General features: G+C 34.3%; 1 protein-coding gene across 2 annotated transcripts in view; it reads left to right on the forward strand.

Moving 5' to 3' along the window:
* LOC106463097 (ubiquitin thioesterase zranb1-B-like) overlaps positions 1-14195 on the forward strand; it is a 59121-nt gene that overhangs the window by 22322 nt on the left and 22604 nt on the right. Inside the window, exons 2-5 of one of the 2 annotated variants that reach the window (XM_022390656.1) lie at positions 7150-7289; positions 9141-9340; positions 12150-12545; positions 13878-14087. In XM_022390656.1, coding sequence (XP_022246364.1) covers positions 7280-7289; positions 9141-9340; positions 12150-12545; positions 13878-14087 — 816 coding nt within the window. In that variant the 5' untranslated portion in view covers positions 7150-7279. The remainder of the gene's footprint in view (positions 1-7149; positions 7290-9140; positions 9341-12149; positions 12546-13877; positions 14088-14195) is intronic. The other variant, XM_013923076.2, reaches the window with a different exon arrangement.

Here is a 14195-nt window from a genome sequence, read left to right on the forward strand (position 1 = left end):
GATGTACACGGATCAATGAGGGATTATTGCATATTTTAAAAATAAACACAGTATTAAGTGTCGTGTGTGTGTGTTCTGTGATTAGTTGTGGCAAATAGAAAGCTTAACACTCCTGCGAAGCAACTTTAGATGGTTACCAACTCCCACAAAGTCTCTTTCTTTCCTATTAATGGATACAGTGAGGTTACTGTAGCTGACTTTCATAGAGCTTGTACCGACAAGGTACCTTACTTCTGCTCACATACATAGCTATTCTCATTCATTGCTGCCCTTTATTTACAAAAATATTTTCACATGCCACAAGCCTTTCACTACCACATGCCCTTCAACTCACATGGTTTAACTGATTCTTGCATGCAAATTATCAGGCAACAAACCTCCACCAATAATAGTGCCACACACCCATGTGACTCCCTCTATGCTGTTCTACCTATCACTTCTCCTTTGGCAGTGCTCATGTTCAAACATTTAGTTTGTGCTCTCTTCAAGTGTTTTTTTTTTGTTCATATCAATTGCTCTCAACAAGTTTACTATTTTTTTACAATAGTGATATGTGTAACTTATTCCAAAGTGGAATTATTTCATATTTCTACCCAGATACAGAACTTAATACTTCATTGTAGATTTTTTTCTACTTTTTATTTCTTTCTGCCAACACGATTGTGTTTGGATATTCATTTCAAATTATGAGGTTATATCTTCTATTAGCACTTTTACACAGGCTTCAGGTAGCGGTCCTCAATTGGAGAATTATTGGCTTTACTTCAATGAGAGATTGATTGTCCAATGAGCTGACCTTTGTTGATCTTGATTTGAATTTAGCGGCCCACCATTTTGAAATAAGGTCCACTGACTTTGGAAAGATAAGACATTATACCCTTATGGTTTTTGAATATTTTTACTGTTAATATTGTTATTTGTAGTTATTTCAATTCAATAATGTAAGTTTAGTTTGATTGGTTAATACTCATAGTCAAGTTTAGGTTTGATATTAGAGCTTAGTTGTATCTTTTGTCATATAACGTTAACTTAGGCTTAACATGGGTCTTTGTTATTTTAGGATTACCTATAACTCATTTTACTGGCATATTATAAATTAGGTTAACTATATTGTTTTTCTTCAAAACATCACATCTCATACATATGTTATTGTCAATACAGACTTACTTGATTTTATACCATAATTTTATTTAATTTTTATTATTTATCTTTTATACTTCTTCATATTAACTTTGTTTGTGAGGACCCCTGAAGGCAGGTTCCATACAAACTTTTTCTACCGACATTATACTTATTATTTTTTAGGTTATGGTTTTAAATTAGAGCTTAGGGATATACTTTGTCCTGCACAATTCGGTTAGACTTAATAAGTGTCTGTTATTTTTGGTTTTCCTGTAGTTCATCTTATAGGAAAATCAATAATTAGGTTAAATGTGTTGTTTTCTTCAACACATAACATCTTGTACATATGCTTATTTCACTAAACACTTATTTAAATTTACATTATATTGACTTTTTCATTTTCATAATTCTTTATAATTTATACTTCTTACAATTAATTTAGTTTGTGAAGACCTCTGGGTGTCGGGGTCTACCCTACCTTCTCCCGATATTGTTCGTCTTCCTCCTACAACTGCCGAACCCATTAAGACAATATAGATTTTGTCAGCTTTTCTCCACCTGATTATGGCTTGCCTTCCCAGACCTCTACTGCAGAATCTGCTAAGCCTACCTCAGCTTTTATTAGATATGTTTCACAGTATAATTTTCCCCTCCTTCTCCAGACATTTTGTTTCATGATAAGTATTTTTGTCTCTCTTTCAGGAGAGGGTACTTGCTTTCCTTGCCCTCCACAGGCTTTTGTTCAGTTTGCCTTAGCATACCATCAGGCAGATCTGCTTCTTGATTCTATGTATGTAGAATCTCTGTTGCCTAAATGGGGGCAGTCATTGTTAATCCTATCCAATTTATCCCCCACCTAGTTTTCCAACTTTAGCTTACATATTCACTCTCCTACATGAAATGTCTACCTTACACCTGTATCTAGGAGATTTTCATGAGATACCTCTTCTTCCATACCTCCATGTTGGAGCATTTGCTATCTTCAGTTCTTTCCCTTTTACATGTGGCTTGTTTTGTGTTGGGTTCTTCTGGGGTAGGATACTGTCTTGTACTGTTTGTTTACCATCCACTTCTAATAAGGACTTACAGTCGGCTCCTTTTCTTCATCAGTCCAATTTTTGTGGATACTACTGTGCACTTAGAATCACATAGGGTATCTTAGATGCTATATTAATTTTCTTTGTTGCTCTTTCCATCCTGAGTCATTGCTATCTTAATTCATGTTCCATATCTGACACCTTCCTATCCTACCTATTGGTTTCTCCATTCATTGTGTATGCTCAATGCTGATTGGAGTTCTCGATCGATCTGTCCTGCCTCACTCACTTCTTGGTTCTTCCTTGTTTTATTATGTAAACTTTGATCAGAATTGGGTGGGCAATTTCTGCAGAACTAAGAATGCCAATGATAAATGTTCTCATTTTTTATTTCTCGGGATGCTATTTTAGGTTCTTTTTCCCACATGATTTGGTACTGGTTTTGTGCCTTGCCTTTTACCACACTTCCATATTTTGGGAGATTTTACTAACACCACTACTTGGACATCTGGCTTCAGTCTCTTTCTAGGGTTCCTTTGGATTCTCCTCTTTAAATTTCCACCTTCCCTCTTCGACTATATGCATTGATGGTTGAAATATCCCCCATGTTGTCATGTTTATTGATTCCTCCCTCTCATCTGGATTTGTTTCTTTTCCCTGATGCTCATCTCTAAAGTGGAGGGACATGGGTTGATCAGCAGGAGTCTTCAGGACAATGCTCTTCAGACAAAAGGTCTTACCATGTTAACACCCTGGCATTTCTGGCAGTCCAATATGCTTTTGTTCAATTTCTTTCTCTTGTCTGTATTTAACTAATCATGTTTCATTTCGACTATTTGATGGTGGTGGCTTATATCACTCGCCAAGGGGGCACTCGTTCTTGTTCCCTATGAGGTAAACAGTGGATCTCACTTTTTGAACTCATATACTTTACATATGTCTTCTAGCATGTCATGTTCCTCTTTTGTTTTATGTCTCCTGTTCATCTTCCACTTGCCCTGGCTGTCGATACATTCAAACAGAATTAGATCCAACTTATAACTTTAGTTTTACTCATTCTGTCAGTCTTCTTCCCAAGGTGGTTTTGACTATCCATGTCACTCTGGATCAGGTCTTTCTAATTGAGCCTTCCTGGACAGCACAGATCTGATTTTCTTGGTTCTTTTGGCTCATTATGTTCTTTTTACTAACCTACACTTTGCTGGTTCATGTAATTTTTTTTGTCATTTTTGTTTCTTGCCATCTTCCACCTTTATTCTTGGTCAGATCCTGATGGTATTCTCTGTTACATACATGCTCTGGGTTGCTTCAGTGCTTTCAAGGCTTCTTTCCATTGACTCCATTTACCATAGTTTCATTCCCTTGCACCACTCCTCTGTTCATGATTTTTTCTCTTCCTCCCTCACCCTGATGCAGTTCTAGATCTTCACAAGGGCACTATAGAACAGGGGGATCCTTCGCAGCCTGGTTTCTATTTGTGTTTGCTTGTAGCTCACACCAGGACTTGGGGCTGGCACCCTGTCATCAATTTCTCTTCCTTGAACCTCTTCCTAGACCTTTCTCAATTCTCCATGGAGTCCTACATACCTCTTTGATAGGCTTTCACTCCTGTTCTTTGTTAGACAAAGTTGATATCTCGGATGCTTACCTCCACATTCTCATCTCCCCAGCATTCCGGCATTTTCTTTGTTTTACCTATTGGGGTTACATCTACCAATTCTGGGCTCTTATGTTCAGGCTGTCTTCAGTTCCCTTTGTTTTTGTTGGGTGGTCAAAACCTTTGCCTGTCTTTTTCATTCCATAAGCCTTCATTAACACAATTACATGGATAACTGGCTGCTTCTAGTTCCTTCATATGCCACCTCTTCCCTTCACACTCAGTTTCTTCTTCAAGAGGCTACATGGGTAGGTTGGCTGGTCAAGATGGAGAAGTCCTTCCTTTCCCCTACTCAATACCTTGTTCATCTCTGGGTATTTTTCAATTCCCGTCTCAGCTGGGCCCTCCCTTCTCCCTTTTCCCTGCAATCTGTGGAGATTCTGGTTCTGACTATTTCCTTCTCTCCTTCTACAATTACATGATAGGTTCTATCTCTTTTGCAAATGTGGGCTTCTTTGGCAGTGTTTATTCCCCTTGGTCGAGCCCACATGTAACCTCTTTAGTGAGCTTTATGAGATTCCTCATGTAACCTTGTTAAGAATCCCTTGGACACTCCTATCCATGTTCCTCCTTCCCTTCATGTGGACTTTGCCTGGTAACTGAACTGAGACAACACCACAGTGGGTGTTTCTCTTCTTCCTCCTCATCTGGATGCTTCTCTTTATTGTTGAGGTGCATATCTGGACACACAGAAGATTCAAGCTGTTGGTCTATCGTGGAGTCATCTCTGCATATCAGTATCTTGGAACTGCTTGCTGTCTATCAGGCTTTGGTTCATTTACTTCCCTCTCTTGATAGAACCAGTCTGTTATGATCCATTCTGACAACTCAACAGTTGTCATGTACATCACTCAGCAATGGGGGCATTCTGTCAAGGTCTCTTTGTTTCAACATCTTGGACCTCCTGTTTTGGGCCCACAACCATCACATTCGATTGTTGGCATGTCATATACTGGGAGTCCTGAATCTAATCTTGGGTTGTTTACTGCACCCTGTCAAGGTTCTCCCCACAGAGTGGTGCGTAGTAGGGTACTCTGGAACTTGATGCATTTGCCATCCACCTGAACTCCAGGTTTTGATTCCCAATTGCACTTCCTTTGTTTTTAGCAGTTGATACCCTCAGTCAGGATTTGGGAGATGTTACTTTTATGCCTATCCACCCATCTGTATTCTTCCTTGTGTTCTCTCAGTCATTCCTCTTGGTGGCACTACTTTGGCCGGAGCTGCCATGGTTTTACTTCTGCCCTCACTTCTTCTGACACTTCCTCTACTCCTTTCACCCACTCTTTTCAGACAACCTCAATTGGGTGTGCTACATTTTTTTTCCTTCCAATGCCCCTTCTTCATGCGTGGTTTTGTCTGGTCCCTTCCCAGATGGGCCGGATTTTTCTTGCGGGTTTCTTCCCTGATTTCCTATTCTGTTCAGCCTTTCTCCATGTGAGTTTACCAACGTAAGTGGTATGTCTACTGCTGTTGGTCTTCTCATTATGGTTTTCTCCACCCCATCCTTCTCTTCTGCAATTGAATTCCTTTTTACCAGGTTTCTTGACATGGGGCTTTTGGTATCCACCATTACTGGTTATCATGCAGCCTTGTCAGCCACTTTCCATTTTGTAAGATTTTGCCATGTCTTCACCTCTCTAGTTCTTACCCTATTGTTTTCTTTCCTTCCTTTTTTGCTGTCCCCCATGTCCTACCACCATCCCTGCTTGGAAACAAATTATCATCTTCTGTGCCCATAAAGTTCCTCCCTTCAAGCTTATGTCATCCTGTTCCTTATATCATCTCTCCTTACAGACCTTTTTCATCCTCCTTTTGGTGCATGGACAATGACATTTAAAATAAGTATGAAGTCTAATCTGTCATTCATTTCACCACTTGTCGCTGAGTTATACTTGTTTCAGGGAATTTCACTCCTCATCAGTAACCATGGAAAAGGGCAAATTGAAATATGCTGTATAATCATCAGAGTGAGATTCAGTTCTGATTCATTGATCATAAGAAACTTGTTTCAGTAGTTACAAGAACAGAATGAATTGATGATTTTCAATTTGCATTGTACCATCCCTCTGACATTAGTGTCAGCAAATCTGCTTTACCTACTTTCTCATGATTTTGCACCTTTTTGTTTTCTTTATCTGAGAAGGAACTTTAGAGACAGATTTGTGAAGGAAAAATAGATGTTTATAAAAGATTTCTCACCTGAAGTTTATCTTCAGTGAAGCTAAGTGATAAGCAGCTTGAATTCACAACTCTTGCAATGTGTGCTTGGTTTTATTTTGTTCCTGGGGTAAAGTTCACATTGTCTTTGGCAACAAAACTAGTCTGGCAACCAACTATCTTGGGAATGGTTATAGTCATTGGAGTCATGTAATTGTTTTGTTAAAACTTTGTTGGATAATTAATTAGAAATAGTCTGCTGGTCTTTTTATATGTTCCTATAGTTCATCCTCTTCTTCATCAAAAAGACAAGGAAAACAAATCTGTATTTCAGTTGTTCTTAATTAATTAATTTATAGCTTTTTCTTTATTTAATACTCAGTTTGCCCAAAATTCGTCATAATGTTAGGTAATATCCATTTTATATGCATCACTGGAAATGTCAGTTTATACACTTACGAATAGGAATGGGTAAAACTGCAAGATATCACTATATGTTTATATAAGATGAAAGTAGATACTTAAATTTAAGTATCATATCAGAATGTGATTATAGAAAATAAAATTTTAAATTTCTTCATTTTTAATCCTATGGCAGAAAAATTATGTTGGCATTTATTATTAAACAGGCCATCTAAGTAAATGAATAGTTGTAGTCCAAAATTGTTTCCACTCGGTCCTTCCATAGGTATAGAAGGATTAATCAATATTGTTAGTCTCCATTTTGGAAAACACCAGAAATAAAGTTTTAAATTATTGCATTCAAAGTTAGATTTTTATGCTGCAGTCAGGAAATACGTAATATTATATTGCAATTTTCATTAAAATCATCCAGATTCTTTTGTTTTGTTACAGAATCATAATGCTAAAACTTTTTCAAAATATTCATTGGTACAGTGGTGCTTGTATACCCTTGCCTGTAGACCAATAATTTAACATGTTTCAAACACAGTAAGTAGAAATAAAGACTGAAATGTTGGATAAAATACATAAAAATATCTATAAAAACAATTAATTACAAAATGCAATATATATATATTTAATACCTTCTGGTAATTTTTTAGAATGTTTTTATGATCCCCATCTCTATCCACAACACAAACAGATGAATACTGTCTGTATCTACAGAAATACTGAATACAAGTCTAAAGAGGTTATTATTTCATTGTATAGGTTATTGGTTTGGCCAGTTTGGAGTATTGTATTCAATATTAGGTACCTTACCTTAGAAATGACACTGAATTGTTGGAAAGAGTTCAGAGAAGGGCTGCTATAATGATACCTGGGATGGAAAAGTCATCATATGAGAACAGGTTAAGATCTCTGAAATTTTTTTCATTTAAAAAAAAGAGTTAGAGGGGATTTAATTGAGGTGTTTAAGATTGTTAAAGGAATTGATAGTGTTGATGCAACACTTTTTGTAATACTTAATGATGTGCATGGTATGACTAGGGGACAAAAATATAAATTTTGGCAGGGGAGGAGTCATTTTTAGCTAAAACAGCTTTTCAAACAGGGTTATTGGCCTATTGAATGAGTGACCAATAGATGTGGTGGATGCAATTAATTTCAGGGAGATTAGGGGAAGGCTTGATAAACATTTGAAAGATAAAAACTGGCTTTTAGTGATTTATTTTCAAGTTTAGTTCAGTGGATGGGATGATGTAGACAGACCAATAGGTTTATTGTTGTTCTTAACTTATATGTATATCTAAATCAACTTGCCACAGTTGTAGGTTACCTGCTACAAGACTGGCTCAGATGTTCACAGCTGTACCTGGATGCCTTTTCACTTTACAGACTTTTAAAAACATACTTCTTTAGACCAATCTGCATATCAGACACTACTGAGTTGCATTTTTCTGGCAGTTAAGCACAAAACAGCTCATCAAAGTGGTGCCAAGAACATATCCCTTGAAACAATGACATGTGAAGCAACATTCTTTTTACAGATGAGTTGTACTTCACCCTGCAGCCAAATAACAGGAGAAAAGCTGGAACTAGATTTACTTAAATTTTCTGACAGGAATGTAACAGTAATGGAAGTATGATGTGGGCAGGAATAAGCATTAGTAAATGTACTAATCTCATCACCTTGCAAAATAGTACCATTAATGCCAAATATTGTGGGATACATATCCTATGGCTATCCGTGCTGGTGCATTTGGCTTTAACTTGAGTTTAGTGGATGATAGCATTCATTCCACCAAGTTAACCAGAACAACACTTTCTTTGAAGAAGAAAGGATCAACTGAATGGAATAGGCTTCACACTCACTGAACTTAAATCCCATTTAACACGTATGAAATGCTCTTGGGAGAAGCATCACATTGTATATCAAGTGATTCTAGATAATAAAAATGCTCTGGAAGTAGTTCTATCATGAAAAGGAAATGGTTTAGGATACCTTTGGACTTTGTATCAACACACTAGTTTTAAGTATGCAACATTACTGTTAGGTTGCCTTTGCCGTTCATGGTAATTATACCCCATGCTGAAGTGAAATGTTATGAACTGTAAAGGGGAAGTGTGATCTCTTTCAAGTTGTCTTTTATGTGCATAAGCTGAAAAGTCACTCATTTACACTTCAAATCATATTCTGATCATAAAAGGCTTTATATATTTAAAAAGTAACTAAGGGGGAGGGATTGACATTATTTTACAATAATATTTTGACTTGTCAGAGTTTAAATAAAGGTGTACATGTATAGGTAGTGATTTGATAGAATGCAAATTTTTCTGCTTTTTGCTGGCCAGTGCTACACAAATTCATTAAATATTCAATTGATTTGTGAGCTTCATTAACATTTGCTGTTATTGCACATTTACATTTCTTTATTCCTATTGAATTAATAATGTGACACAACAGAAATTATTTTTGAAACACGGGTGTGTTTTTTTCAGAATAACGATATAATATTATTGGAATAAGAAAAATTAACATGTTTTCAAAAATCTTTTGATTCAATCTAATTTCTTATGACTCAGGTCAATATTTTTTACAAACTGGTAAGATTTTAAACTACAACGTACTTATATCATTACAGTAATTCAATATTTGACATGAATAATGTCTAGCAAGTTAAAAATAATGTATTTGTGTAAAGGGAAAAAATACATGCACATCTTGAATTTTATTTTTTATTTTTTTATTACTCATTTAGAAACCCAAAAGGCAGAAAATATATGTTCTTGCCCTTTGTGCGGCTTACAGAGTAGCATGAGCCAAGACAACAAGAAATGGGCATGTGGATATTGCACCTATGAAAACTGGCCCAAAGCTAAAAAATGTACATTATGTCTAGCTGTAAGACCTCCACATATCATCACAGAAGAAGCTTCCAAAGAGAATAACATCTATAAGGTGAATAAATGTTCATATTAATAATTTACAGCACTTAGGTCATTTACTGAGTTTCTTATTCTATGATTAGAGTAACTTAGAGCAGATTTTTGTATGAGGTGTCTATTAAAAATTTAAATGCTCATTGCCATATTACTTTATTTAGTAGAGAATACTGAAATAGCAAGGATTAACCATCAAATTACTGATTGATTTTTATAACATTAACTATTGTTGGAGTCCACACATTGCATAATATTAAGTAATATTAGATTTTTGCCTGTTAAGTACAGTACTCAGTATGAAGAAGTAAACGAACTGAATAAGAACAAAAAGTGATGAAATTCAATCATTTTCTGTGTAAAATGTATAAGGGACTTCTGCAGTAGTGAGATTAACTACAATATTAATGATGTTTTAAAATCATTTTGTGTGACTTGTAACCAACAAAGTCATGAACCAACGAGTAATTTGATGCACAAATAAATTGGGAAAATGTGTTTAAAAATCCATTTGGGATCCACATGGATCCCATCAATAATTCTAGGGTTAAACTAGTAGACTTTTATGTAGACTTATGTGTGCATGCATGTGTATGTCTGTATATATACACACTTTTACTTATATATATATATATATATATATGTGTTTTTATTTAAAGTGAATTATAAACACTTGTTATTTTTTATTTATATTGAAGTATTATGAAATATTTGAAATTGTTACTTAATTTCCAGATTTACCATTTGAAACAAGACCATTACCAAATTTTGCTAGTGGCAGGAAAGAAATTATACCTTTTGTGTTTGCATTATTAACATAAAAGAACAATCACAGAAATATATTTTTACTTTAGCTCAAAAATAATTTGAAAGTACGAGTTTTCTATATTAATTTCCATTATTCACATATGAAAAAGTTTATATTATGTTAATTTGAGAATATAATTTAACTTTAGGAGCAATTTCATATCATTCTATTATTTACTGATTGTTGCCACCAGAGCACAGCATGAAGTCATTTCATTTTGAACATTAATGTAGGATAAGTAAGTAGTGAACAAACATGGTTATCCGAAACGATACCTCACCTCTTCACACAGAATAGCTTGATCCCTCGCTCATCTGCCTAAGAGACTTGCATGCCATCAACCTTGTGCTAACCTTAGGAAGGATATTGAATTGTGAGAAAGGGTTCAGAGGAGAGCTACTAGGATGATAACTGGAATGGAAAAGTTGTTGTATGAGGACAGATAAAGATCTCCAAAATTGGTTTCTCTTGAAGAAAGAAAAGTTACGAGGGATCTAATTGGTAGAACTAAGGGACACGTAAATTTTGGCAGGATAGGAGTAAATTTACAGCTAAGACAGCTTTATTATTCTGAAAGGGTTGTTGACTTTTGGAATGGGTTGTCTTCATATATGATGGATGCAGTTAATTTTAGGGAAAGCTTGATAAATATTTGAATGTTAAGGGCTGGCTTTCAGGGTTTTATTTTTATTTTAAAGTTTAGTTTAATGAATGGGAAAGCCTAGATGAGCCAATAGGTCCCTTTATTTCCTTAAACTATATATTTGTAATGTAATACAAAAATAGTAGTTACAAACAACTAGCTGAAAGTTTTTAAAAATTGGTTTTATTACTTTAATCTGATCTTATATTAATTAAAAAGTTTTGGAAGAAAGTAGAAGTGCTTAAATTTTGCAACTACAATTGTGCATCATAAAACTACAGTAGAAAGTAAAAGTGTTTAAATATTGTAATTAGAAACTGAATCATGGGAAATTGAACTTTTTGTTGTTGTTTTTTTGTTTCTAGATCTAAAAACTAAGCTCATGATGGTATTTTATAAAAAAAAGCACTGATCCATTAACCCTTTTAGCAAACATTTACTAGTGGTCTGAAACTTAATCAGAAAAAAAAAAGTAGCAATTCAGAATCTCAACTAACATTTTGCTCTAGTTAAGTTTGAATTCTAGATACAAACATCAAAGTTCAGATTGTTGCATTAAAATTTGTATTTAAAACTGAACACAAATCTGCTTTTAAATTTCCTAGCTTGAAAAAAAGTAGCTTATTCTGATAATTAAATAATTAGATAATTAAAAACAACTTTATACCCTTAAAGCCACTCTAAAATGAGTATATATTTGGTATCAAACTTCTAATATTTTTTGAAAAAAGGAGAAAAATAAGTTATAACACATGCAAAACAATAACAAGTGTATAAATGCCCCCTCCCCCCTGATGGTGTAGAAATCATCTAACTAGCTTTGAAATGTTATTGAAAACTGTGTATGTGTGTGACAATGAACTACAATACAAATGTGATTTATAAGGCTTTAAGTAATTTTATATTACATTTAATTAAGAAAATAATTTCCTTTTATTCATCCCTTTCTGCAACAAAAAGAGAATGAAAACAAATCTGGAGTTTAGTTGGTTTTTTTTGCTAAGTTGAGTTTAAATTCATTATAATACAATGTCATGTTTTTATGTTATATCCATTTTATATACATCAGTTTATGCATGTACTAATGGCAATGAATAAAACTGTAAGATAATTAAAAAAGTCAGCAAGTACGAAACAAGTTCTGTTTCAGCTGCTAGATAGATAAAACAATATTAAGACAAAGAGTATGTCTCAGAAGATGAAAGTTGTTTTTTCACTTGTAATTGGGACCAAGAGCTTTAAAATAAATAGCTGCAAGTTGTGAAGCATTGTGTTTATGTAAGATGGTAATTTATTTTTTTAGCAAAACAAGGTCATTTAATCATGTTTTTATCTCTTTCTTAACCCTGTTTAAAACATTTTAATCTTTCTTATTAGATAACTCCATTGATACAAGAAACAACTTCTCAGAACAAAGTCTGCACCAGTGACAACAGTGTTACCTCTACAGGTTCTCCATCAGATGTGGGGACATTCAGAAAATGGAGCTGTCAGATATGTACTTTCTTGAACTGGCCACGTTCAGAGAAATGTACCCAATGTTTGTCTCCCTGGTATTGTAGTTCGTTGACATCCAATCAGGTCCACTTAGGATCACCTGGCCCCACTGATAATAAGGGTGATATACATACACCAGAGAGGACTATCCCACCTCCATTGCCTTTAGTTGTGCAGACAGACAGATATGAAAATATTAGAAACAAATCATGCTCAGAAAAACAAAAGTGGAATTGTTCAGCATGTACATACGAAAATTGGCCAAAATCTCAAAAGGTAGTGGTTCAACAGTAAGATGGCTAAAATATTGACCATAATAATTAAAGCTAATGATGTTTTTATACTTTGTGTAAAATGCATTGTGTTTGAAATTATTTAAATTTTAGCTTGAAGACTTAATTTGTTTTGTTTTTTTCTCTAGAACCCTATGTTTATCCTCTCATTTGCATCTGTGAACTTTGACATACCAGACAAAATCTGTTGACACATACCACTGTAGTTATGAAATTTAATTAGTTTTTCATTAGCCTTGTTTTCATTTAATAATTCGAAACTAGAAATGAACTAGACTGCATTAGTCTGTTTTAGTTTTTGGTAATTTTCTGAAGAAAATGTTTGATGGTGTAACTGGTGGACTGCAGTTTGCCTTTCAGTTGTGTTTATCTGGTTTACACATTTGTTACAGTTTACACATTTTAAAGCTTATGCAATAACAAAACGTTTTTACTTTCACATAAATTTTAAAAGGAAAGTTCCATTCCAATAAGTCATACAAGTAATAAATTATGATTGTCTAATCTCTACATCTTTTGCAGTCTGGACCTCATATATATAAAGCAGTTAAACTTTATGATCACATAAAACTTAAACTTATGAAATATCAGATAAAAACCAAACTGTTATGATTGAACATAAAATTTGTACAGAAATATATTTAATGTGTCACTGAACTGCTATCAGTACAAGTTAGTTAAAGTAGTTTAATCTGAATATCATTATGTTGTTTCTAAAATACCTATTACAAGTTTTCTTTTATTAAATATAAGCAAAAGTACCCATCCCCAGTGACAGGAAAAGTATTAAATTAATCTATCGATTTAAATTATTTCATGGACTTTAAAAAGGTTAATTATGTTGCACTCGTAGTTTCACTCAGGAGCCAAAGCTTTGAGCTACTTATACCACCCACCATGAAAAGTAATTGTTGAGCATTTTAGTCATGCTAAGAGCCACTCAACAATAACATATGGTTAACCTACATTTTTATTCTTTATGTCATATTTTGAAATATGAATGATAGTTTGATTGATTCCAAACAATTTAATATCCTGCTTGCAAAATAAAATCTGGCCCCAACACTATTGATGCCTGTTCTCCTGTCATTTCAAAAGTGAATATTGAGTTTTGCCTGTGTATGCAGCTTTTCAAATGCTCGGACAGACACCATGGTTTGCAATATATATATATATATATAAGATTGCAAGTTTCAAGCACTTGAAATTCTTTGTAGCAAGATTTGTTATAATATACTGATCATAAAATTTCTATTTATAAGTATACATAAATTTCAATATAGTTTTTCAAAATTTAAAATGTTGACATTTATAGTGTGTTTTGTGTGGAACTGGACGAATAAAATCACCAGGAAGCTACATGAGTGAGACTGAGGAAGGAAGAAGTCCGTCCTCCCCAATTTCAAACCAGATATCACGAAGAGCATCTCCACCAGGTCTCCCTCATTACATAACCACCACCAGTTCTATAGACAGCTTACATAGAAGAACCAATAACAGACAGACAGAAGCAGCTATTATTCAGGTAATTTCACTTCAACACAACTAGTTCTTTATACAAAAGAACTAGTAACAGAAGAAAAGGAAGAAATATTTAGTTGAATTCACTTCAATGACTCAGCTTCTAGACAGC

The sequence above is a fragment of the Limulus polyphemus genome, unplaced genomic scaffold (genome assembly GCF_000517525.1).
Source record: "Limulus polyphemus unplaced genomic scaffold, Limulus_polyphemus-2.1.2 Scaffold50, whole genome shotgun sequence".
Classification (NCBI taxonomy): domain Eukaryota; kingdom Metazoa; phylum Arthropoda; class Merostomata; order Xiphosura; family Limulidae; genus Limulus; species Limulus polyphemus.